At 42.1% G+C, this 27,100-nt stretch overlaps 1 protein-coding gene across 1 annotated transcript in view; it reads right to left on the bottom strand.

Moving 5' to 3' along the window:
* Positions 1-27,100, bottom strand: part of LOC134144928 (A-kinase anchor protein 13-like) — a 109,682-nt gene that overhangs the window by 38,475 nt on the left and 44,107 nt on the right. Inside the window, exons 3-4 of the mRNA XM_062584253.1 lie at positions 19,798-19,892; positions 4,996-5,040 (exon numbers count right to left, since the gene is read on the bottom strand). Of these exons, the coding sequence (XP_062440237.1) occupies positions 4,996-5,028 (33 nt within the window). The 5' untranslated portion in view covers positions 5,029-5,040; positions 19,798-19,892. The remainder of the gene's footprint in view (positions 1-4,995; positions 5,041-19,797; positions 19,893-27,100) is intronic.

Raw genomic sequence — 27,100 nt, 5'->3', positions numbered from 1 at the left:
AAAAAACACACTTAAAATAAACCTCAGTATTTAGAGCAATGTTAATACTCTATCATCATTTGTTTTCTACTAGCATGCTCATTGATGATCTGAGCATTTCAATACAACACAGGCAACAGCTAAAAAGTATCTCTTGATACTCCAGTTGAAATTTTGACTTTTGCTACAGATGTACAACCTTTACAAAAGGATGAAGATCGGAGATTATTGCAAGTATTTAACAAAAGACAAACAAAACTTAAGCTCCTTATTTCCTGCTTCCCATTAAAAAATTACTTCTACAATTTTCCAGTTCCACTCCAAACCCTGCCAGTAAACAGAACAATTTAGCCCCTTAAGTTTTGACTCTCTGGAATTCCTTAACACACAAAATCCCAGACAGATCAGGAATCATATCTGAAACTTTGTCCTTAAAGCACCACATTAGGCTCACCAGGGATGCAAATCAACAGGACAGTATTGAAATGCAAGAAAGATGTAGGAAAAGCCAGTTTCAGATTTCATAGAATCAGTAAGGTTGGAAGGGACCTCTGGAGATCATCTAGTCCAACCTCCCACTCAGCAGGGTCACCTAAAGCATGTTAGACAGGGTTGCATCCAGGCAGGCCTTGAATATCTCCAGAGAAGGAGACTCCACAACCTCTCTGGGCAACCTTGTCCAGTGCTCTGCCACTCTCACAGTGAAGAAATTCCCCCTCACCTTCAGGCGGAACTTCCTGTGCTTCAATTTCTGTGTCCTGTCACATGGGGCAACTGAAAAGAGTTTGTCCCCATCCCCTCGACACCCTCCCTTCAGGTACTTAGACACATTGATAAGATGTGTCTCAGTCTTCTCTTCCCCAGGCTGAAGAGGCCCAGCTCTTGCAGCCGTTCCTCATGGGGCAGATGCTCCAGCCCTCTGATCATCCTTGTAGCGCTATGCTGGACTCTCTCCAGTAGCTCCATGTCTCTTGTACTGGGGAGCCCAGAACTGGACACAGTACTTGAGATGAGGCCTCCCCAGGGCGGGGGCAGGATCACCTCCCTCGACCTGCTGGCAACACTCTTCCTAATGCACCCCAGGAGACCATTGGCCTTCCTGGCCACAAGGGCACATTGCTGGCTCATGGTCAACCTGTCATCCACCAGCACTCCCAGGTCCTTCTCTGCAGAGCTGCTCTCCAGCAGGTCAGCCCCCAGCTTGTACTGGTGCCTAGGGTTATTTCTCCCTAGGTGCAGGACTCTGCACTTGCCCTTGTTGGACCTCATGAGGTTCATCTTCACCCACCTCTCCAGCCTGTCCAGGTGTCTCTGAATGGCAGCACAGCCCTCAAGAGCGTCAGCCACTCCTCCCAGCTTGGTATCATCAGCAAACCTGCTGAGGAGGCACTCTGTCCCCTCATCCAGGTCATTGATGAAAAAGCTGAACAGGATGGGACCCAGTACTGGGGGGACACCACTAGCCACAGTATTTAATCCAGTATCTGTGCAACAATACAGATGTTCCTGACTGTGGTCTGTGGTAGGCAACTGAAGGACTGTCCAGCCACACAGACTTCCTTTTCACACATCCTGCAGTAAAATGCACCTGGAGAAATTAACGCATGCTAAAGACTTTTACAGACCCCCTCTTCCACAGAAGCAACATCCATAGTTGTGCCAGAGACACTATATAAAATACGATCCATATAGTTACATACTGGAAAGAAAACAACCCATGAGAGCAGTAGCATCAAGAAATCAGGGATACCAAGGCCAGCCAAATAACACAGTTACTTTTTGTAACCTTGGCCCATGCTATTGAGCAAGTCAGGAGAGGGAGTTTGTTTTCTCTTAAAACTCTTCCTGGGCCATGCAGATTACAGCTCTCAAGACCATCTCTACATTAAAACCAAATTTGTATTATAAAGTTGAGGACCACTTCTTTAACAGGGAGAAATCAAACCTTCATCCCCTGCTTATGTGACCAACAGCAGACCTTGCCAGCAACTTTCCCGTTCCACCACCCTGCTTCTTACAACCTCTGCTGGCAGCAGAATAGCAGCTGAGATTAATACATCACCAAGATATTTCAGGAATGAGGAAGTGGATTTCAGCATCTTTATTTCAAATTTGCACCGCAGTTTTAGGCCACATACTCTGCACGGTAACACTGTCTTCTACAATAGCAATTAAGTGCCAACAGTCATGCAAACCTGATAGCTGTTTGACCTGCAGCCTGTTTAAACATTGGCATTAATTGTACGGTGAACTTCCGCTGAGCTATATCGAGGACCACTTCACTGCCCTATCTCCGCTGGCGTCAACTGCGAGGCCTCATGACCGCGCCGTGGCGCGTGCTAGGAGCGGGGCCAAGCCGAGAGCCCATTTAGCCACATTAAACACAGGAAACATGAAGATCTGGGTAAGAGATACAATTCTCATGGGGGAACTCACCAAACAAGACAGGGGCCGGCTGCTTGTAGAGGAAAGGCTAAGCTCGTGTCCTGGCCCAAACCTGCAGCTTATGGTGCTTAGCAATAGCTCCTGGCAACCTCACTGACCAGAGAACAAGCAGAGACCACTTAAACAGGATAGGCTAATTACAAAAACACAACAGCTATTATTACTACAAGAAGTGCTTTCCAACTTCTCTCTTTTGATCTTTACGTTGACTCTCGCAGAAGGCTGGCAATCTCCTCATTACAGGCTCTGACCTCCTACTGACCACAAGCTTAGCAGGGGCACAACAGCCAATTTTTACGGAAGGGGCAAATAAAAGCGCAAACCATTTAAGGAAGTAGGAGGAGAGACTCAGGAGGCGGCCATCTCTCTATTTAAGCACACTGACTGGAAGAATACAGTAATTCCTATCCCCGTACTTGACGTAAGTGGAGGTACCATCTTTACGATCACCCGCAAAACTTTGGTCCCGCATGCACAGGACACCTCAAGTTCCCAGAACATTTGTCGGAATTGCAAGGTTATTCATCTGGGCAATCTGGTAACTATCAAATGAGACAAACTGCATTCAAGCTCTGTAATTGGCTTCCAGGAACTGGAATTAGAGACATCACATTTTGCTTAGCAATGTTGCTGATAAAAACAAATATCAATGAAGCAACATTTTTGCAAGACAGATTCTTGCATTATTTTTGCTCACTTTGCCAAAGCTTGCATTCTACAAAGAGCTTTCAGCATGAAACTCATGCAGGATTTTTTAAAAAAAAAAAAAAACACCCACTAAGTGCACCTCATTTTGCTTTTGAGCTATTGGTTTAAAAGAGGAACAAAGCATAAAAGATGAACTGCAAAGGCCTTAAGTCTGTATGAGGATAAAACATGAGGGAAGCAGTTATCCTGAAAGCAGTCAAATGTAGAGATATCCCCTAAGATATCTTTATTTTCTGGCATAATTCCTTATTAATCTGTTTTTTTGAAAGGGATCCGATTTGCTCATACACCTGACCAGGGGAAGAGGAGGAAAAGATACAAGGGAGTCACTAAAGCAGTAATAACGTCATCATGAACTAATTTTCATTGCAAAGAAATAATACACTGAGAACTGCATAATTGTGATTTTCCAGTGGGCTAAATTTGACCTCAGTGTAGTCCTTCTAACCATCACGTAGAGGAGAGGACTTTTAGATATATATTACTCTACAGTATTATGTATTAAATGCAAAAACATTCAGAATGGTGGGAAAATAAACTAAGCGAGAAGACTGGGCAAATGAAGACTCCGGATTTGGGACGCCATGCTCTGCTCTAGAGACACCAGAATGATTCTATCTTGCTTCTGCCATCCGTGTGTTTCTAATCTAGCATCAACATCGTATATTTGTACGTAAACTACATTCTCTTTTAATGAGTCCTAACTTTAAATCTGAGTTTCTTCAAAGTCAATGTGTTTTCAATATGCTTGTAATTTAAAATTTCAGGCTAAAATCAGTTTCACAGTAATACAAAATATGGCAAGAAAAGTCATTTTCCCCAAGATAGGTTACATACCATAGCATTAACCTTGCTTTAAGAAAAATGCTTCATCAGTAAGCACAGCATAAACTGTAATATAATGTAGCACAAGCTTCAAACTGTTCATAAAAAACAATTAAAATTTGAAAGCTTCCATGAATTAAATGTCAAAATAACCTATTATTTACAATAGGCCACACTTTCCAAGATACAGCTCTATCACCAGGCCAGCTAGAGCTGTATTTGCGTGCAATCTTTTCTCCAAATTTTCCATCCTCGCACTCAGCTCTATCACAGCGTTAGCAAGATCTGTGGATCTGTGGGCCCATGAGCGTAGGATGGCTCCATCAGCTAATCCCGCTCTGAGCCTGCCCAGGCAATATGGAAAGCAAATGGTTGCAAACCTGGGTGGCAGCTTTGGCACAAATTTAACACATGTGAACACTCCCCCAACACACAAATTCAGGCCTTATTTGACAGTTCCCATATTCTGCAATAAAGCTTCTATTCAAGCGAGAGAGAAAGCTTGCTCCTTATTAATTTAGCCATCCAAGTTACGAGCTTCCACGAGACTGACGTCAACCATACCCTACTGCACAAGTCATAGCACACACTAGTTGTTTGCTATTTCTACTTGTTCCCTGCCACATTTAAAACTCTGACCAGAAAAATATTATCACAGCGGGTGAGTACTGCACACTAGGATGTCCTATTTTCCACACAAGCAGTTCCTGCTTAAGGCTCTCAACACGCCAAGTTGCAAGAACACAGTCATTCGCTCAAGTACTCTTTATGGAGGGGGAAAAATAAAGGGCCATTCCTGCACTATGATGATTATATGTTGGCATTGCAGGATGTCACAAAACTTCTTTAAACCATCTTTTTGAAAGATAGTGATGCTCTGTAACTAACTGGAGGCATTTACAATACAAGTGAAGGAATACAAAAAATGTATACGGAGAGCAAAGAGAAAAAGAGCAGAATCCCTGAAAATGGGGATGGGAAGCATTTTATGTGAATGGTAGGACAGAAGATGACAGTGTGTTTAAACTTTTTACTCACGTATAATGGAGCTTGCTGTGGATTAAGTTTCATGACCCCAGAACACTGAAACAAAAAAGAAAAGACATATTTAAGACATTTTTTCATAAAATTCAAAAAGTACTTCTTTGTAAGCTGCAGAATGTTGAACTTCCAAAACCATATTAGCACCCTTACATTCATTCTTTAATGGTCACTTCTACACAACAATTTTGTATTTTATCTCCTTTGGATCAACAAAGAATTGTCCCTTTTTTTTTTTTTTTTTTTTTTTTTTAGGCTCATGTTACACAAAGACAACTTTGTAAAATGATCGGTACAGCAAAGCGCTCCTCAGTCTGAACAGCTTGAAAGGTTGGCACAGAGGATATTCTAAATAAAACTCCTCCTTTTCCTATTCATCTCGGTTCATCTTCCCTCCTAGCATGCTTGCTCCATATCTTTTTATGGCAATTACCAAACCTTAACTGCTATCTGTCTGCTCATTCCCCCATCCCAACAGCTGTGTTTAAACAGGGCCCATTAAGGAAAAATAGACAAACAAAAAATGTTTGCAAAGATTTTTAGGTCTCTCAACTGTTATAGATGATGATCTTCACGGGAATCTCACTAGAATTACTGTCCTGCCACTCTTTGTCAATCCTGTCCTTCCCTAAGCCCAGGCAATATGGAAAGCAAATGGTTGCAAACCTGAGCCTCTTTTTTTTTTTTTTTTTTTAATGGAAGTTCTTTTCTTTCTTTCTTTTTCTTTCTTTTTTTTTTTTTTTTTTTAATGGAAGTTCTCCCTCCCTCCAGCAGCAACTAATATTGGCAGTCATTTGGGGATGAAATAGTAAATAGACAAAAATCTATTAACCTGGAGAACGCTACCTTCCCAAATAAATTTGGTGTTTTTTTTCACTGGATAGTTTGTTCAAGAAAAATTTCAAACTATCAAACTATCAAAAACACTCCCTGCAAAACGGAGGGAAAAAACCTTCAGAGTAGGTAATGCTGGCGATTCTGCTGAAGCATTTTGCACGTTCGAAACCTACCATTATTCATCCTACCATGGCGATTTTCAGGTCTACACTGGAATTCTTATATATTACCTGAGGAAAGTTATCTGTATTGAGCTTTGAATCAATTGAATCAGGATTTTCCTTGTCTTAATTTCTCCACTGCAGTAGAAAACACTTATCCTAAATGAAAGTTATAAGTTGTCATTTAATGCGTGTACAGCAATCCAAGATCCTAAGACGAAGGAATGCAAAACAATTAAAAACAGAATTTTTGTTGTTGCTTATGTCTGCAGTACTGGTAATTTGCTGCAAGTACTTCAAACTCCTTTTAAAAGGAGATGAAATACCACTCTGCTTTTCACACAAAAACACATATTTGTTCCCTTCCAAACTCCACAGTTTGCCTTCAGTGAGACAGAAATTAAACCACAGCCTAAGTTTTCTTAGCTGATTCCAGCTATTCTTTCTGCTGCACACGTTCCTGCTAATTTCTATAAAGAAGTATATTTGTACTGGTTACTTTAAAATGTCAGAGCTTTCTCATCAAAATACAGCCCCTTCACAAAAGCTCTTAAAAGGCAGCCAGTGGATGGATGAACACTTTGCTATAGTTTCTAAATCAAACTCATACCTATTTTCATCCTCAAAATTATTCTCCCAACGGCCAGAATGCCTCAAATCAGCTTTTTCTTCCTTTTCAGCTCTTAAACGGAATCACTTGCTTGTGAAAGTAGGGGATTAACAGCACTAGCTATCGTATGGGCAGGTGAGGTCCCCAATACATCTCTGCCATCAATCCTCACTTCTGACTGACAACAAGGTCCTGCTACTGCACCTCTCAGTAGAGAGAAAAAACCCACAAGCCCAGCCACTCTCCCTTACAAGGTACCTGAGCCTCCCTCTCCCATCCTGAACCCGGGTATCTTGAACAGGGGAATCAGAATATCATCTAGCTGGGAGCTTTTGATGCATCTTATGAAGATCAGAGTAAATCAGAATTAAAAAAAAAAAAGTTCAAGCCCACCTCACATCTAGATTTTTACAGAAGAAATCTCATTCCACTGGACTAATTCCCTCCTGAAGCAGAATTAAGTCCTGAAATCTGAGTCAGCAACCTGGTAGTATTAGAGTGATATGATGTCAACAGGGCGTCAAATGAAAAAATAAGTAAGTAAAAATCAGGAAAACAGAACATGACTGGTTTGTATTTGCCCTAGACACCAAAGGTAATAAACATATTCTACTCCTCAAGTTTCTTGTCATTCCCAATTAGGTTTATTAATTTTTCATCAGCTATTTCAGTTTCTCAGAACTTTGTTCAGGAAAAAAAAAAAGGAAGTTATCGTAATACACTCAAATATATTCCTCCTCCTCCCTTCATTAACATCTTTACCTCTTTCCTGTTCAGGTTCACAGATGTTTTATCACCACTTGTCATTTCAAAACTAGCTTCTGTGATCCAAGACTGAATTACATCTACATTTACTCAAAATACCAAAATACCTCACATACATACTCAGCAAGGTCACACCCAGATTTCACAGCTCTTTGCTTTGCTTAGACAAATCCATAGGGAATCAGCCAGCTTATCACAATAAATACAGTATTCTCATCACTACCTCATCTATCCTGCCCCAGTTTGTTTGCTCTACCAAGTCATCAAGTCAACGCTTCCAAAAAATCCAACCCAAAGCCTTAAAGGAAAGGCTTTAAAGAAAATCCTAAATGCAAGCCTGGGGCATGCGCCTAACGCCAGCACACTTGCAAAAAGTAGTAGCAGAATTTAGCATGTTCTAATTTATTCCCCCAGTGTAAGTTTGCAATGCAGGAAAGATGTTGACAAAAGGAATCCGGTATCTAAGCTAAACCTTTTATTTCATTTCTTCTTGGCAGCTTCGTAGATGCTTTAGCCTACTCTTTTTCAGTAAAGCCGTGATGGGTCCTGTCTGACACCAAAATAAATCCCGTTAGACACCTAGGTTGCAATGCCATGCATCGATCAGCTGTGAATCTCCTCCCTCTTCAAAAGTTCTTCTGCAAGCCATCCTTTTGGCATCTAGGGGATGTGCACGGCAGGTAAGGAGGGGATGGTGTTTAACACTGTGTTGGGTAACTCTGTTCTCTCCTGTTTGCAAAGAAAGGGACAGATTTGGAAGATACTCTATCTTGTCTTGCTAGAAAGTCCTTTGGCAAAAACGCACGAGAAAAAACTATGTGACAAGTAAGTCTGAATGACTACTTCGGGTCAACCAAAGATAATTTCAGGTCTCTAGGCCAGTAATTTTCTGCAACCAGTAGGTAAGGCAAATGGTAGCCTCTGAAAATTTTCAGTACAGTAAGGGAACCAAGACAAAAATAGCAAGATCACACTGGTCATTATCAAACCAAGTCTCATAACGACCCCTAATACAATCAGTGAACAGGTTGGACTACTTTGGTTAAAAAAAAAAAAAAAAAAAAAGAGAGACAAGGCTCTTCAATATTGAAAGCTAAAGAAGTTCTAAACCATTTCGTCTCCACATCAAGATAAATATAGGAGTACAAGTACATCCTTCAGGTCACTAGGCCTGCTCTCGCAGATACTGAAGAACGTGGAGGGATACTCAGCCCTTGTACTGCCAGACCAGGATCTGGACAGTATGTGAACTGCTTTGGAGGTCAAACTAACAAGATGACACAGATACAGATCCTATCGCCATAGTTGTTTTAAGGTCTTCAGCTTCCTGGGCTGTAGGTTGCAAAGAAAGAGAGAAAAATCATACCTATTCTACCTACACAAACAAGCCAGAGAAGGCAAAGAGTATGTATAAGAGCTCCGCACCTGAACTGTAGGGAAAAAAAAATCCTAACAGAGAAGCCGATCTTATGCACGCAGGGCACACAAGCACCCTGCAGAGAACACAAACTTGTTGCATGTATTTAACCTAAAAGCTCATTTACTAAGACCAAAAGAAAACAACAGTGTCAGTCACAGCCAACCTGAGGGCTCAGTTTCCTCTGCAGGTATCGCCTGCCATGACATCGGAAAGGGAGACAGCGAAACCAGTCCCAGCGCGGGGCTCTGGAGGAAGCCTCCAAATTGCGACTCCGGAAAGAGGCGAGCGGCTGCGCGGGCAGAGGCCAGCAGTGGCTTCAGCAGTCCGCGGCCGCGGGGCACGTCGGTGCAATCTGCCGTCCGCGCTCCACCCCAATCCGCCGTCTGTGCTCCATCACAATCCGCCGTCGTGGAGATGGTTCCTATCAATTCCGCCCAGCTTCCGCCCGGCAAAGCAGCCAACTTGCCGGTATCCTCACGTTGCCATCAGGCTGCTAACGCAGGCGGGAGGCTGGGATGAGTCTGCTCCGCAGCAGTCTCCAGCCTCCCTCACTGGACCACATGGGCACAGTCCCATGGCTCACCTAGGTCCTTTACGGCCCGGTCATGCTGAGCAGCCAAGAAATGAATTCAGCTGACACAAGTTTGCACTTTTTCCATACGAATACAAATACCTGTGAGCACATTTGGAGGTCTCCAGATGTGCAGTTGTTCTTTTCAAGAGCGCGTTTGTCTGCTTTCCTACCTACTAAGGTGGAAGTAGCACCTTCTCCTCCCAAAGACTAGCTCACCCCAGCGAACGAGCAGCCCTATCTTCTTTTCTTCCAAACAACCTTACTGAGTGAGAGCCTGGCACTTAGTTTCCCATCACCCCATCCTCACAAAAGAATTAAACTTTTAATAAAACAAAGTCATGGAAGATGCACAGAACAGATAGGCTTAACACGCATGACATCTCACGCGGGCTAACCCAGGTGAGGTCAAGCGTGCGCTGCTTAAGGTCAGCCGTAGGATCAGCTTCAACCTTCATCACAAATAAGCTTTCATCCCTACTAAAAAACCCCAAACTGATTTGGGTGGAGATTCTTAGTCTGTATTCACTGCAAAGGCACTACATTTTATATTCACCAAAAATGATTTTTTCAGCATATAACCCCCTCCCTGTCCCCTCCCGTCTGAATCCATGGGAGGCTTGAAAGGGAAGAAGTGGAAAAAGAAAGTTTAAGTACTGGAAACAATAGGCCAAGTCACTTCCACCAACAGTACTGCACTGAGTAGGGAAATTAAATAGAAACAAAAATGCTGCAGTCATCTAATGTTGCAAGTTTCAGGACAAGAACATAGCTGCACACTATGTGGGTGCACCAGCGGGCATAGTTCAAATTACTGTGAGCAAAGTATTTTATCAACACCATTCCATATATATCTCCAGCACCACTTGACATCTACTCAGCTAAATACCATAGGATTGTCTTATTAAAAACTAACTGGCGAAAACAGATTTCCGTCGCTTATCTGTTGCATAGAACATGATTTTTGTTTTACAGATCGAATAAATTCTGGAGAGCCAAACTGGACAAACGATCCTGTTAGTGTCATCTGTGCCAGCTGGTTTAACAGCCACTGCAGGTCCTTCAAGCCCACTGTTTTGCACTGCAAATAGAAGTGAAGATCTCTAATGTTAACAAGAGGAAGGATGGCTTTCACTGTGAATCCATTTGTTGGAACATTTACGGAAACCAAACAAAACAAATTCAGCTGACACAAATTCATACTTTTTTCCTATGTGTACAAACACCTATAGGCATATTTGGAAGTCTCCACCTGTACAGTTCTTTTCAGCTACAGTTGTCTGAACAAAAATATTCAAATTATTTTTTGTAAATAGCTGAATCTTTTGAATTTCAGTGCTTGGCAGGTTTATCACATGCTTTTCAGCAATCCAGACACTTACCTTACAATATTTCTGGAATTCTATTAACTTTTTTTTTTCCTCCCTTAAGATAACTGAAATCCCTTGTCTTTGAAAATTTGAAAGTAGGACATGAAAAACACATCCAGGTTCAAGCTCTTAAAAGTAACAGTGGTTTTAGGCATTATGAAGATCTGCCTAGGTCAGCAAAACTGGAAACTATCTGAAAGCCTTCACATAAAAGAATAGTTTTCTACTCTCTCAAGCATTAAAGAATTAATACAGTGAGTATTATTAAAGACTGCTCTAGAGAACTTGAGTGTTATTTTACACAAAATTTCAAGGAAGGGGATAAACCACTGTGCTTGATTTTTTTGGATACAGTAACATCTGACAGGAGAAAAAAAATCATTTGCTTTGCTGTGGTTCCCCAAACCTCAGCCAGCATTAGGGCTCCATTGGTTACATGCTGCAAAAATGTCTATGCAAACAAAGTTTCTGCCCTGAAGAGTTTACAAACCAGTGTACAAAGAGATACAAACATGCCTAAGTAATAAACCCATTCCATCCACTCATCCCAATTACCATTTAATTTAATCTTAATTAGTTGGCTTATTTCTTAGAAGCACCCCAGACAAAGTACTTCTTAAGGACAAATCAGAAAATGAGGCCAGTGGCCTTCCACATCAAGCTGGCCCATGCACAATGGGCAATGCTGATAAAGGTCTTCGTACGGGATGTAGCTAAGATCTGCCAAAAAGACTCACAGAGTTTCCGACTGTGCCTCACTCAGACAGTAAGCTTGATGCGAATGCCTGGTTCACCAGCCACCTTCTGCATCCACTAACATTTTCACAGCATCTGCTAACCACTACCTGCATCCATGGAACTGTGGAGTATACCAGGTCTCACCTCACCCTCAAAGCAGCCCCTTTAGAGATCGGTTGGTTTCTTTTGGTAGAAGAGGAAAGCTACAGGATAAAAAGAAACAAAAACAACCATTCTCGTCTCCAACAACCTATCAGAGCTGCAAGAAAGGGGAGAGGGGGGCCTTACGCGCTGCGCCTATGCTTGGATATGCTTCATTTTTGAGCTTCCAAGTTTTTCAGGTTTTCAAGCTCAGTTTTAAGCTTTTATAGGCAAGCTTCAGTTCTAGATATAGCTCAACTTTTAAGCTTTGCTGAGAAACTTACCCAAATCTCAGCACCTTTTTTATTCTAGCATTTGATTTCACACACTGTGATCTGTATTTGCAAAGCTTTAACCAAGCAGCCCCAGCTGCACCAGACGCAGGCGTAGCCATACAGAGCTTGCGCTCATGGTCGGGAAAGGACAGCCAAAAAACACACACGGAATCCGACGCACTTACAGATCTCACCGAAAGCGTTTGAACAGACGAGCAGAAATGCAGAGAAAGCAGGAGGACTTTCCAGTGGCAAGGAGTACTACCATCAAAACATGACAAAGCTGAAAGTCAAGGGATTATTTTTTTTTTTCAAACTGTAACAGAATTGACTGCACACAAAGCAGTCTGTAACAGCGCTGGTGTGAGGGAGCTGGATCAGCCTTAGAGGGACTAAACTTTGCAATTGCAAGACTAGAGTAACACCCTGCCAGGCAGTAGAAACCACTTCTATCCCAGAGGAACGAGAGAAGCCCTATCTCTACGGGCTACCAGACCTTCTCTGACTTCCTAACAGTACCCGTCGACATACACCTGGTAGGGTAACCTTCTTTAACATGCCTTATAACAAGTCCTCAAATCCTCATTCTTTAAACAAACAACCCATAAGCCTTAAAAGAGTTTAAACAAATCCGGGGATTAAATTGAACATATATCTGAACCCATTTGGATCCAATCACTATTTGCTCACTTCACTGGCAGTCCTTTCATCGAAATAAATAGGCACTGGATCGCTGCCTGTATCCTTAGATGTGTTCAGAAATGTATCAAGCAGGAGCACGCTCCCGCTCAGTTTAATCAAATTGCATGATTTCCTTTTTACATTGCCAAATTACAAAAACAAAAGTCATGCTTCCCACAACATAATTTCTCATTCAGCAAAGCAGTGTCCTGAAAGGCCACTATGTTTTCATAAACGGTTAATTTTTGAAGTGCTTTAGAAATATCGGGAGGATTTGTTTCAGGCCCTGTTCACGCTCTAAACTACACAAGATAAATAATGACAGGAGAAAACAATATGAGCGTAGGTACCAAAGAAAAGACAACCTGGCAATATGTAGATTAATTCCTTCTGGAACCTTGAATTTCATGCAAGAGCTAAAATAGCAACTTTTTATAAATTTATTGTTTTCCCAAATAGTGTCCATGGAATTACTAACCTGGCAAACTCCCCTTTTCTGTGAGCGATATATGACATTACTGGGTTGTATTCTTCATCACTAGCCTCCTGGGGTTTTTTGTTGTAATCCAAACGCTATTTGAAATAAGGCCTTTCTTGTTCTGGTTTGAGGTTTTGATTTTTTTTTTTGTTTGTTTGTTACCTGTAGCAAGAAGTTTGAAAATGGAAAAAAAAAAAATCGAGAAATGGAATTTGTTTGTTTTTATTCCTCATTATCTTTTTACAGAGTTCGGAGTGGCAATAATTTACTGCTGCTCTGCAGTGTTGGGTGAAGGATCAAGACAGCACACAGTTTTGTTCAAACACTTATTTTTGAAGGTTTCATTCCTACTGAATGAATACCAGAAATCATCTTTCACATTATGAACAACCTTTCTATTCTATGTATTAATGCCCTTTCCTTGAAATCCACGTGAAAGGAGATTCAAAACAGAAGAAAAAAAATCAGAACAAAACCTACATCCATTCAATTTAGGCAGAAGAAATAAACCAATAATCCATTTCTTCAACTATATGCATGGAGAATAGCTGCAGTTACAGTAACCGTAATAAATTTTAAAGACAGAAGATCAACATATATGCTTCCAGACATCATACAACTAACTGCATAGGACTTTCCCCATAGCTATACTAATGAATAATTTTACATACCTGGTCAAAAATTGGGAGAATGGAGGAATTTGGAAGAGCAACCCATCCAAAGTTTATTTTGCAAACAGATAGGAAAGTGACACCACTAGCAAAAGCCATCGATCACGGAGAGGAGAGGGAGGTGAGGAAATGAGAAACACTGCAGAAGTGTGGCAGCAAACAAGGTATCTGCAGATTGTAGCACTGTGCATACTACCACAGCTGAGCTTAAAAGTCAAGAACTCCTAGGTATTTGTGCACCATCATCTGAATTCAGCTGATCTGCTGAAGTTTATGTTTTGTCACTAAACCGATTTCTAATAAAAAAAAGAAAAAGATAAGAAAATACTTGCTTCCCAGCTGCATCCTGCATGCAAACAAACCATGTACTGCCATTCAGTTACAAGCACCAGCGTTTCTCTTGGCTGCAGCTGATGGAAAGGAGGTTGCGATGTGTTCTGCAGCAGCCTAGCTCTATCAGCACATGCCTCCGAAGAGCCGGGGTAACCCAGCAAGCTACCCTTCCGAAAACCAGACACACGCACATTGTCAAAATTCACTTTTTCTTACTATTAAAGCAATCTCCTCGCTAGGCAAAAAACTGGAGGGGGGGAAAAAAAAAAGTTAACTTCAAAATCAACCTAAAATCCTTTCTTTTTTGAACATTGTTGGAAACCTCAGTACTGTGTCCTCCACATAGGACAGCCCAACAAGCAAAAGTCGAGGAGTTGCTACAGCAACAGCCTGCTAACTGGCTTGTTATACCACACAAGCCGGGCAGGGAGCCTATCCGGAATCGAAGCTAACAGAGCGTCATTGATTGACTGATGATTTAATAAAATGCTCTGGATACACATTAACTTGCTTCGCTTAATGCAGTTCAGCTTCCTGGTAGCAGGAACGGAAAGAGCTTTGTTAATGGACTGAAACTCGGTCTAGCTCACACATGCCCCTGTCGCGGCGGGACTGCTGGGAACCAGCTGTTTCGGGGTTACCCATGCTTCAACCAACTTCCAAGTGATTTGACTTCCGTTTCTGAATTTTTCCAGCTATACTCCTCAAAGCGATGGAGCTGAACACAAATTTCAGATTTATAAATATATAAATGTGTGCATATATATATACACATGTATATAAATATACACATACATATATAGATGTGTATATATACATACATATATACATGTGTGGGGGTGTGTGTGTGTGTGTGTGTATATACACATATATATGCATACACACATATATATGCATATACACATATTCAAAAAGCTTGTACCTTAAACCTCTTCAATGCTATACAAAATCCCTCACCTAGCTCCATCACCCCTTTCTTGTTCAAAGGGTGACCATCTAGCCAAACATCCCCAGTCTCATGACTGAATTTCTTCTTTTGTAACATTCCAATCTCAAAATTGTCAAAAATCATTTAATGGATTAATTCCTACTCAAATCTTAGAAATAGATCACCTTTTATATAAATTTTTTTGAAAAACCTCAAATCATAGCGGTTGTCACTCTGCAGTCCACACGCCCAATTTCAAAAAAAGATACTGTAAAAATTGAAGCCAAAAGAGAGTAAAAGGATTATTAGCCAGCTCTAATTATACAGACTGATCTCATCCTCTTGCCGTAAGCCTCTTTCCTGTGTCCGGAATCTATTTGCACAGCCTAAAGACCAGCCTTTAGTAAATGTGCAAGGGTCACCAGCGCAGTAGGATCAATTTTACATTTTAAAACTCGACAGAAGTATCAACCAATTCCCTTGCAATAAGATATGACCCTGTCCTCATTTGCCAATTTTCGCTTTGAAGTATTACTAACAGCAAATAGCATTTAAGATGCCAGTTTGTAAAAGCCAAACATTTCAAAAGCAGCTATCGCGCTTTTTTAATGAAATAAAAATTGCAGGCCACATCTTCAGTTCAAGTAGCTACATCCTAATAAAGTTAAGAACTAACAGTTGACTTTAAGTGCAGGATGTACGCAAAAGCACACATATGTTTATACTCAAATTAAGTCTTCCAACAGGTTCTGGGGCAGCTGTTTCACGTATGCACAAGATACTAATCTCAGGCTCAAATATTAACTTCCAGAAAGCCTCAGCAGACATTCAAGATGCCTCTTCAAACAAGTAAAATACAGTTTATATGGTTCAATACGCTTCACAGTTTGAATATGGGTTCTGGCAGCAGATTCTGGGGCAATTCTCAAAAGATATTCACCTTAAATTTGTAAGAGCGATCATCAGCTTTGGGTGCTTAATGAGAAACTTCTTGAAAAGCCCCAGTTTTCAAAAGATAAGCTAAACAAAACATTTCTGCAGAAATAAGATTCATCCCGAAGCGCAGAGAGTCGGAAACAGAACCCTCAAGAAAGTTGCTAGGTGCTTTTGAAAACAGAGATGCGTTATATATGCATGCATATATAAGCTCTGAACGCACAGATTCAGAGGCAAATGGCAGGAAGGGGAGAGGACTTGAAGAGCATTTTGTCCCAAGTATATAAAAGAACTAACATCATGGATAGCTGTCACCGACACTGAGGTGCCTGCACACTCTTACACTGCAGTGAGAGCGCAAATGTTCTTTTAGGTACTGATTCCAACAACTTGGACTGTAATACTCGGCTTAATTTCAACACGTTCTCCTCTCCCAATTTGCAGTTGTATGCTGTTTCAAAGTGCATTCAGCAAAGATGGTTTTACTACTACTCTGTATGGTTCACAGCAAATGAGAGAAAAAAAACCCAAAGCTATAAAGTTGAGCTATTAAGAAAAAACAAAACAAACAAATCCTTTTGCTCTGTGCTCCACCAGAGAACAGCCACTGTACTGCATTCACCAAAATGCAGGCCTGCAAGAGAGCAATTTATGAAGTCCAAAGCATCATGCACACATTTATGTTGACAAATACTACCAAATATTTCCCAGTACATGCAAAGCAGGTAATTATCCAATACCTATTTTAATGAGCATGCGCACGAATCTTAACTGCTAAAGCCACAAGCAGAATTGGAAAAACTAGCATCAAAACCAAGATCCAAAAGCTGTCTTCACTCTCATTTTGGTCACAAAAGAATTTCACTGCCCGTTATTTTTATGCACTTTTCCTCTCCAAAGAATACATAAACTCAGTTTTCCCTTTAGGTTCCCTTTTGCAAATGATCCCACTCTCTAGCTCCACAGGTGATTGAAATACTGAGGACATAATCAGGTAAAGTATGGTTGGGACCTTCTGTCAGAAGAGGAAGCCTTAAGCAGAAATTTTTGCTTTTGAGAACCCATGTTAACTCCGCTCCCTATTATACAGCACGAAGGCATCTGTCACTGCAAAATTAAGAGTTGTTTCTTGTTCGGTATACCTTTCCTTTCACTTCACAGGACAGCTATAGAAAAAGATACTCCAAAACATACCTCTTTTAGGTAGTCACAATATATGCTCATGTTCATGGAGCACCCCTTCTGAGGCATAACAGACTCAAAAATGCTGTTATTCCCCTACTCCCCCAAAATGCTGCACTAACAGAGTCATTTGGCACTGGGTCACCAGTGAGAAAAATGTGGAACTCCAGCTCCGTTCGTAGGATGCAGTACTATACTCCACATCCAGGGAATGCACGACACCAAGTAAAACCACAAGCAACAGAGAATCACATCTCCAAATAAAATACACAATAGACAGCAATCTGAAAGAAAGTTCAAAATTTTTCCTAATAATGCATCAAATTAGATATTAAAATCCAAACAAGCACAGGTTCTACCCAGTTCCACCACCTCCATTTCTGGGTTGGAGCTTTTCTGTAAGTAGCCCACAGCCAACAAAGCAAGCTTTGCAAACAGACATCCTACCTAACACCTGAAATCATTTCTCTCAACTGCCTTTACAAAATGGTCTTTCAGACCGATCCCTCAGGAATTAATGGGTTAAGTGCCCACAGGTTCCTGCGTCCCCAGTAAATCATTTATTACCCAAGATCACGGACAAGCAGCTATGCAGAGCTGAGAGGCCACGCTGTGCAGCTGTTCGTAAACCAGACAACTATGTGCAATTAGGTTATAACCAGGATTAAATTTGGGCAGTGGAAATACATCCCTTTATTACTGATTTGTTTTTTCAAGTTATACAGCTATTTTAAATGTTACAGAGTTCATTAACTCAAACTTCATTAAGCGGTTACCACTGCATGAATGAAAGGAAAAGATTATTATTATAAGCACAATTATGGAAATACCAGACCAGCAGGCAAGAGGAAAGGGTATGAAAAATGCCACTCAGAGTCAAGTGTATTTCTGCAGCTTCTTAGGTGGAGGCACATCCAGCCATCAGGCGCGACAGAGGTGCCGTTTCCCAGGCGGGAGGTCTGGTGAGACCATCTCCTTGCCTTCAGCAGGGCTCTGGAGATTTCTCTGTTGCTGCCGTGCACGAAGCAGTTACTCCGTGGCAGGAAGCCCTGGCACCTTCCTGAGTGCTGCTCACTCCAGGCTCACTGCACTCCAGAAATCAACAGCAAATTAAGAAACTAACACCAAATTGAGCTGCAAATTGACAGGATCAAATCCATTTTAGATGCAAAGATCTTTTTTTTCCCTCATAAATCCGCAGTCAGACCAGCTCAGAGCTGATCCACGCTGCTTTCCCAAACTGTTTCTTGTACGTGACAACTGGTGGAGCATTCCTCCTTTAAACATGCCCGAGAACATTCAGCTAACGGGCGTCTAAGTTTCAGGATGAACTCAGAAACCAACTCGCAGCCAGCCACATCCCCAAAGGAATTCCTTCCCTACAAAGTAGCTTTCATTCATAGTTCTACCAAACAGAGACTTAATTTCCTTGTCGGGGAGGTGTTAGAATTTGAAAATAGGTATAATTCCTCTGCCACCTCCCTAAAACAAAAGGGAATCAAAATGATTACAATAAATACTTGTCTCTAGAGTAGCAGCAGTTTATGATTAATCCACCCAGCTGCTGCTACAGCTCTGTAATGCCAAATGATTTGGACCCGATATTGCTAAACATGCTGCTTTCAAAGCGCCAGTCATCTTAGGCAGGACCACGGAAAATGTGAGACGCGGCGGAAGGTAAACAGGTTAGACACAGTGGGAGGAGAAAACAGTCAGTTGGAGGTGGTTTTCCTTCCTCTTTTGACTGAGCTCAAATACAGCAAGTGCCCGTTTCCAAGCAAGACTCTCAGAGTTTGCTTAAGGCTAACAGTTTTTGCAGATTTGAGTCCTTTTGCAGAGAATGGGTGTAACTCCATGAGTCAGAACAGCTAGGACGACTACCAACAGCACCGCATTAACTACAGAAGATATTAATGATGGGGCCCACGGGTCCATGGACATCTCTCCCCGTGACAATGCCAGCTTAACAGTTCTCAGCCCCTCGCCAGCGGCTCCGTTTTGCGTTTGCGACCTGCCTGATTAAGCAGATGAACGCTATTTTTAGGTCAGATCCATTCCCCGATCGGGTTCACTGCAGTCTGACAAGCCACTGCAAGAGAAAAATTAGCCAGAGGAGACTCAGCGCCTCGATGGCTCCGTACGGATGCCTTAGCTGCGCTGCCCAGAGGGACGTCGGGCGCCAGCACGCCCGAGATGCCTCCGGTCCAGAGCAGTTATCCACGGGCAAACACACGTCGAGGTCTACAGGTGTAAGAGCACCGGCTCCCAAAGAAACCCTCGGCCAGTCTCTGAATGGGCTGTCTGTCTGCCTAACCTGGGGATGTGAAAATAGGATCTGAAAACAACAGGGAAGAACAGCTGAAGCCAGAAGTGTTATTTTACACCATCTTGAACACCTGATTCAGGGGGTAAGAGCAACTGAGACACACAAGATGCTGCGTGAGCAAAGCTGGTAGTTCAGGGGGGTACTGCAGGGGTGGTGTTCCTCAGTAGGACTACCTCTTTTCATTCTTTCTTTCTCTGCAAAGAAATTACACCTTGTGGCAAAATAACTTGCCGCCAAACTTGATTTTAATGTGTACTTTGATACCAGCATCCCCTCCCATCCTCAGCAGGCCAGCTTGGGAAACCGATCCCCTGAGGCCCCTCACCTCAACCGTCACCTGTATACCTAAGAAAGCTCCAAAGATGCTTAAGCTTACTTTAACTGCATGAAGCAGTGCAGGCGCTCCAAGAGGTTCTTCGGGGCTTTCCGAGGCACGCGGCGAGGAGCAGGGCGGGAAGCGGCGCTCAGCTCCTGCAAGAGAGGGAGGGAAGAGGGAGTCACCAGGGGCTGCCAGCAGCTGGCTCCAAGCTCGGTACAGGACCAGCCAGCTGGAGCATCCCATTTCGAATGCCCACCCCAGCACCAGTAACACCTTCAAGAGCACCTGGATGGAAACAATTCTCCTTTTTTTACCTTAGTAGCTATACAGGAAACATGTCCTATCTAAACGAAACCACTCCAGGACAGACTCTCTCAAACTATCTGTAAACTGCCTTAAGATAACTACGGTAAGATATTTAAAAGACACCAGAGTGCCAAAAGTAAATGATGGCCATGTTTAGGCTGGCAGAAGAAGCCCAAATCTATCAGTTAGTTTCTGATAAAAACCCTTGCAGCCTGTCTGCACTTTTCCATGTGCAGTTTTTCTGTTCTGGAACCAAATCCCCCACCTCGTTCCCTCCACATGGATGAACCTGGCCTACCAAATTCACTCGAAAAGAGGAGTTAAACAGTTAAAGTGGAGTAAATGGAAAAAGAAAACAAACACACACACACATACAGGTAGCAATTTAGGATTTAAATGCTGCCTGGGAGATTTTATTAGCTAAATCAAAGTCATCAAAGTCATCAGGGCAGCTCAGGGAAGGCTGCGGTTGCGCACGCATCACCTGAACGCAAGCGCAACATACTGCCTGCTCCTGTTTTACCAGACAGAGGAGACTGCCCCTGTGCTCTCCCAGTCGGGAAGGCGTTTATAATCAGAGACTAACAGGCTGATCTAACATGCCAAATTCAAAGCGCAATTACAAACACATAAGCAACAATGGCAAAACCAGTTACTGGCTAGGAAATTAATTGTACTGTGCGAATTAGCGAGGGAACGTACAACGCGAGACGGTAACGCATTGCAAAACAAACCTCATTCATTCATCCCTACAAGGACAGCATAACTGAAATACTTTGGCGTCAGTTTTACACTGCGTTTTCGTAAGGTTTGTTATTAAAACGCCCTTTTGCCCATTCTGCTGGTGGGTGCCAGCTGAAAAATGGAGAGAAAGCTTCGTGAGGCACTACAGGATGCTGAATAGCATCGTTAACCACAAACGTGTGCCTGGACTATAAATGTATACTTATCACAAATATATACCTACACACAATCACTTCAAATTGGGGGAGAGGGAGTTGCACACACTTCTTCCTGCTAAAATAGCAGGAAAATAAAGAGAAAAGGAGCCTAGAACAGTGCAGGAATTTTTTCATTCACATATTTCTGAATTATCTTCTCATGCCAAATTATTGGAGCTGAAAGAGGAATTACCTAAACTCTTAACTCCCAGGTGCAGCAAGCAAACCATCTTTGCACTCATTAACCAGTTAGAGCCACCCCAGCAGTCACAAAAAAACTGGACTGGAATTTCCCTCTAGCATTCCTAGAGCATTACTTTCAGGACCACATTTTAATAGGTAGTCACTGTTTGATAAAGCAATAATTAACTATATTAAATGAGCAACGTTAACCCAAGACACATTCTAGCGATGCTGCATTGATCTCAAAGTCTGATGAGAGCAACCGCTCTCTCCAAGGCGCATACCGCATTCGTTCGAGAGACTGATAACTTGGATTTTAATAGCATACTCTAACACTTCAGCACAGAAAACAGGGTTTACTGCTGTTCCTTCAAACTGACAAGCAATACCAGTATGGCTCACATTGGTAAACTACCCAGTGAGTATGCTCTGAATCACTGAAGGTTTGTCATCATATCCACTAAAGAACGAAGGGTGTGTACATGGAGACGCATATGCAAAACCGACTTGGACGTTCATGACTCGAAAAGTATTAGCAAGTGGAGAAAATCAACTGGCTTAGCAATAAAAAGTAGCAATCGAGACCATAAAATTCTTCCTCTGGGTATTTATTCTTTTTGGTTTTGTTTTTATTCTGAAGGAATTTTTAGACTGTTACAAAAGGAAGGAAAGAACATAGAAACCAGTCTTGCGTGTATGTATTTTTAGTTTTGCATGTGAGAAGCCTGAACAATCAGTAGAGTTGTCCAAATCAAAAAAAAAAAAAAAAAACTCCCCAAAGGTTTCCTTCCCACGCAGCTACTACGGAATAACTCCTGCATGTGCAGGAGGTGCACCTATTTTCAGAAGGCGGCTTTCCTCATGTGGATTTCTCCCAGAATTCTCCCTCTCCCTTATTCTGAAAAAATTTCCAAGTGCAGATGAACCCTGACATAGCTTCTCTTTTCTGCATCTTAAGATGATGTTTTTATAAAGCATGTCCCCAAATCCTCTATGTTTTACCTTTTAGAAGCAATTATTCTGGAGCTTTTCAACCATCAGCCTCCCTTAGCAGCCAGCCAAATTCTTCAAACATCCCATTTCTCTACTTGCTAAAGACATGTATAAAATCAGGAGAGGCCTCTGCAGCTGGTTCTATCAAGAACCTGTAAGTATGGGCCAGCCTTCAATAGCAAAGCAGGATTTTGAAATGCATCAGACTTCCAAGCTATCATACTTAAAGTGACAGAAGAAGCTGCTTATGGAGAAATCAAAATATGTAGACACTCGATGAAAGGTGCTAACCCAAAGAAGAGACTGCTGGGCAAAATTCAGCCACCATGCAGGATCCTGACACAAGAAAAATGAGGGAGAAAAAAAGCTGAAGAAAAACTTTGTGACAACTATGAGCAAAGAAAAAGACAGTCATGATGCTCTTCATATGGGTGATCAAACTCCTTTTCATGAATGAGTTCACAATTATTCCTTATTATCAGAGGAAGATGATGATATACAGATAGCAAAAGGATTTGACCGTGTTCACTCTGCCAGGTAATGACTGAGCAGAGAACAGATTCCAGATCAGCTGAATCTCTTTCCACATCATATTCACTGGGCTAAGAAAACAACTGTAAATGTAGCCAGCTTAAGAAAAAAAAAAAAAAAAGCATTTTCTGTAAGGAAAATAACTGGAGATACTCATTTTTGAAAATTTTACTAGTAAACTAATGAGTACCTGCTTCTTTTCATGTTTACTTGCAAACAGCATCTTTATAAGGAAAACTTTAAAAAGTGATCAGGTTCCTATATGGCTCTGCCATTATTCCTGCATTCTGACCTGCAACCCTGTTTGGGTAATTTCTATCCAAAAGGGCTCAAGCAGAACACAATCTCATGTTACTCACTAACAGTAATGAATTAAATGAGAATTTAAAGACAAGTGCCTTTGATACCTAACTGAACACAACCTATTCCTCTTGAACTGAGAAAAAAAGTGCCTTGTTTGCCAAAGCACAGCTATTTAATGGCAGAATGCCAATGATCTTGCTCCCTTCACACTGAGACAGTTAAAGCAGAAAGAAAGTTTTAGAGATACTGTACCTATTTACACTCTTTTGAAGAGAAGGTGACTTGCCCTGTGGAGAAGAGCACTTACGTAAGTAATTCCTTTAATACAGAAGCTCTTATATCAAAAAAAAAAAAAAAAAAAAAGGAAAAAAAAAAAAAAAAAAGAGAGAGAGACAGAGAGAGAGAGCCTGGTGGCTTAGATATGACCTGCACCTGATGTTTCCTCCACAGGAGGAAGAGTCAAGCATCAGAAAGCTCCTTCTGCACATTTCTACCTGAAAGGAGTGACAATGACTGTGAACACACTGAAAGATGGGAGTTACTCTGCATTTACATGCCATTTTGGAGCAGATGGGCGCACTGAAGGGAGAGAAGGGGCAGAAAGGAGAGCCCAGAGGTGGGCAGCAGGAGCAAGCAAAGCTCTCCAAAACACGTGCGCTCAAGATGAAGTGAAGCGCTCAGATCTCAAGGTTTCCAGTTACTCTGCTGTTTCCTCTGAAGGTTCAAGTAAGTAGAGCGGAGATGCCTTGTCCTTCTGAAACACAGCAGATAGGAAACTGCTTTTCAGGCTTGATCTTTTTTCCCTTCACGCAAAGCCATTTTCTTTTTCCAAGAAGCCTTACATGTTTTTTTTGTTTTGCAAACTGATGGTTTTGACATGTAGAATGAGTTATCTCACCATCTGTTTGTAATTGCAATAATTAAGCTTTCAACAAATTCAAAAAACAGCACCAAGAACAGGGCACTAATGGCCTAGGAGATGAACTGCTGATTATTTTGGATTATTTGATACAGCTGGAACCTTTTGATAGCCAAGACGCCCAAACATAGCCAAGCCCTCAAGTAAGACACCCAAACAAACCTCTGGAGTATTTCCGAGTTTTGGCTGTTTTACACTACAAATCCTCCTCTCAACTTCGTAATGAATGATGTCAGGGAAAGCGCTGCTTCTCCTCATTATCTCCTGAATTGCTGGATGTATGTCTGCACGCTGTTGTTATCTCATTTCTTTTAATACACAGCCTATACTTACATATCACAATATTCTCACTACCGGACGTCCTTTTCCTGCTTCTCTTGGGCCCCCCAAGAGAAGCTGGCTCGCCAGACCATTTCGGAAATTTGTCCCATGGCCCGAGCCGCGCGTCCTGACTCCTCAAGGAAGGCTGGACGTCCTCTGCTCAGACAGTGCCTTTCCCACAACCACACGTGAGAAAGCTTCGCTGTGGCAGCGTCTGCTGACCACAAGGGAAAGTCAAGTGGATCCACACCAAGGCTGGGGAACAGCAGCAGCATCCAAGTGTCACCCAAAATTAAGTAGACACCTGGGCTATTGCAGAACTCAGTAGTACAGGTTAACCTGTTATGAATGTAGAAACTCCTCTGCCTAAAATCTGCAGCACTTCGGACAGGTGTAAATCCATTCACCACAGCCCCATTCTCAATTTTTGCCAGCATAGCAGGCAGCAGAATAAGCTAAGAATTTTCAAGTAACACCACAGTTCACAGAGCAAGCAGTAACATTCAGATGTTAACCGGGGTTCCCTTAATCCTGATTACCAAGAGACAAAACTACTGTCATATGCATTGAGTTAATGTCAGGCTTCAGCCCTTCCAAAAGCACCTCCACAGCCTCCCTTGAACTCATAGCAAGAAATATTCCCACGGACATGGGAAAGGGAAGCGTGGAAGCCACTCAGGCAAGGGTCCTTCATCCTTGCTCCCATCTCAGATTTTCTCTCTACAACTTCAGGATCTGCATATAGAGGTAGAGGTTTTCTTTTGCTTTTTACTTCCACCACCGATGGCAAAACAGCCTGCAGAGTTCAAGAGCAGCAAAGCACAGGGACCAGGAGAGCTTTGGTACCTCTCTCTGCCTTGCCCCTGTCAGCTATCAGAAGGCCATAAACTTCTCTTGCACAATAATCCTCCAAAACCTTCTTCTCCAGATGAGATGATGAGGTGCCACGGGGACTCTGCAAGCAATTAAACCCCCCTGACCTTTAAGAGCACTGCCCTGCAGAAGTGCTTTTGAAAGGGATACAGCTGACATTTTGGAGGCTGAAACTATAAGAAAACAAACAAACAAAAAAAGATATGAAGAAAGAAAAGAAAAAGAAAGGAAATGTGCCCATTCAGTGTTTTTGGTAATACACTCTAATAATGAAAGCAGGACTTGGTGCAGAAATTTGATCTTCTTTAAGCTGAAGTATGCCACAGCAACTACTTCTTTCCAGACAGTCTTGTAAAACCACATCAGGACTGAGATAAAGGGCTTTAAACAGTTTCCACAACACCATCACAGCTGCGGAAGACATTAACTTAACTCTTACAGATTTTAAACTCTGCAGTCTGTGCTACATGTTAACACTTCACAGAATCACCACTGCAAGACCAACAACCCCCTGTTACTGGAGAAACATATTAGAGCAAGTGTCCAAAAAATAAAGCAAACAGCAGCAAGCTGCAATAACAGACCAAGTCCACAGCCATTTCTAAAATGCAAACTGTTCCAATTCTGCTGTGGAACCTCTACTTCTCACCTTCCTTTTCTCTCTCTCTCTCTCTCTCTCTCTTTTTTTTTGGTTTACACTTCCTTTCCAAAGAGCACAGCTATTCTGTTAGTACAAGAATTGTGTCTCCTGTATGATGACATCCAGGCTACAATCTAAACAAATTGTGCCCTCTGCTAATATGGGCTGCAGCCCAAAATAAATCCCCTTCAGAAGATCAGGGAGTGCAGAGGAAGCGTAAACAACAGGAAAGCCAAGGTCTGTTATCAGTATTACTGTCATGAAGAACCACCGACGCAACATCTCAGCACCTTGCCTCCTAACACACAAAAATAATACTGTGCCCCACTTAACGGAATGGGCCTCATTTCTTAGCTAAAATACTGTATGCTCTTCACACAAAGCTTCGTAACTTCACAGCCCGAAGGAAGCAGCAAGCATATCACATTCTTTGGATAGGTTCAATCCTTTCTGCAGGTGTCCCTAGGCAATAGGGGCTCACTGCTGCAAATCCTCTCTAGCAACGTGTTCTTCTTCAAGGGTGAGAAGCACACCTGAACAGAGCCACTGCACTGCAGTATGGCAAAGCTCTCACCGGACCATCACACTGCCACCTACCTAGACCATCATCTCAACTCATATCCTCAGTAAGCACAACCCGTCTTACAGGGGTATTCAGACAAAACACTTGGAAAGAGTAGGCGAAGCTAGTGAACAGACTAGATTAAAGGTTTCCTTGGAAGATGGCCTGCAACTGATGAACAAGTACGTATCATGCTCCAGAACTCAACATAACTCTGAGAAAAGGAAGAATGGTTAGAAACAAGAATCATAGAATAATTTATGTTGGCAGGGCCAACTCCCTGCTCAAAGCAAGGCCATGACATCAAGGTTATGGCATCATCCCCCACTTTCATTGTTCAAAGCTGCAATAGTAAATTGTACTCTCTGTCTCAATTCCTACTTGTAAAATTAGGAAAAGCAGCACTTCTTCACCACAGTAACAACAGCAAAAATCATTATCAGCTGCAAGGCACTCAAACTTTGTCATGAGAACAGGAAGATGTACATGTTCACATATCAGCATATAATAGTCAGCTGACACGATGCTATGAACTTTCTCCTCAGTGCTGCAGATTAGTAGTTATGTCAGTATAAAACAAAGTGCAGATGTACATGTTCCTGTCTCCCATCACAGCTCCTGCAGTTCTAACCTAAACCAAGGCCTCTCGAGCCAAGCACTGTGGATGTGCACAAGACTCGCCATGCCACAATGTATACAGATTAAGCAGATAAATGCTGGGAGGGGACACAAAGGCACAGAAAATGAAGTGACCCACCCAACGTTTTACAGATCACGGTGAGCACAAA

Source organism: Rhea pennata, chromosome 10 (assembly GCF_028389875.1).
Source record: "Rhea pennata isolate bPtePen1 chromosome 10, bPtePen1.pri, whole genome shotgun sequence".
Classification (NCBI taxonomy): Eukaryota; Metazoa; Chordata; class Aves; order Rheiformes; family Rheidae; genus Rhea; species Rhea pennata.
The sequence above is the reverse complement of the archived record's forward strand: the minus strand, read 5'-3'. Positions and strand labels throughout refer to the sequence as shown.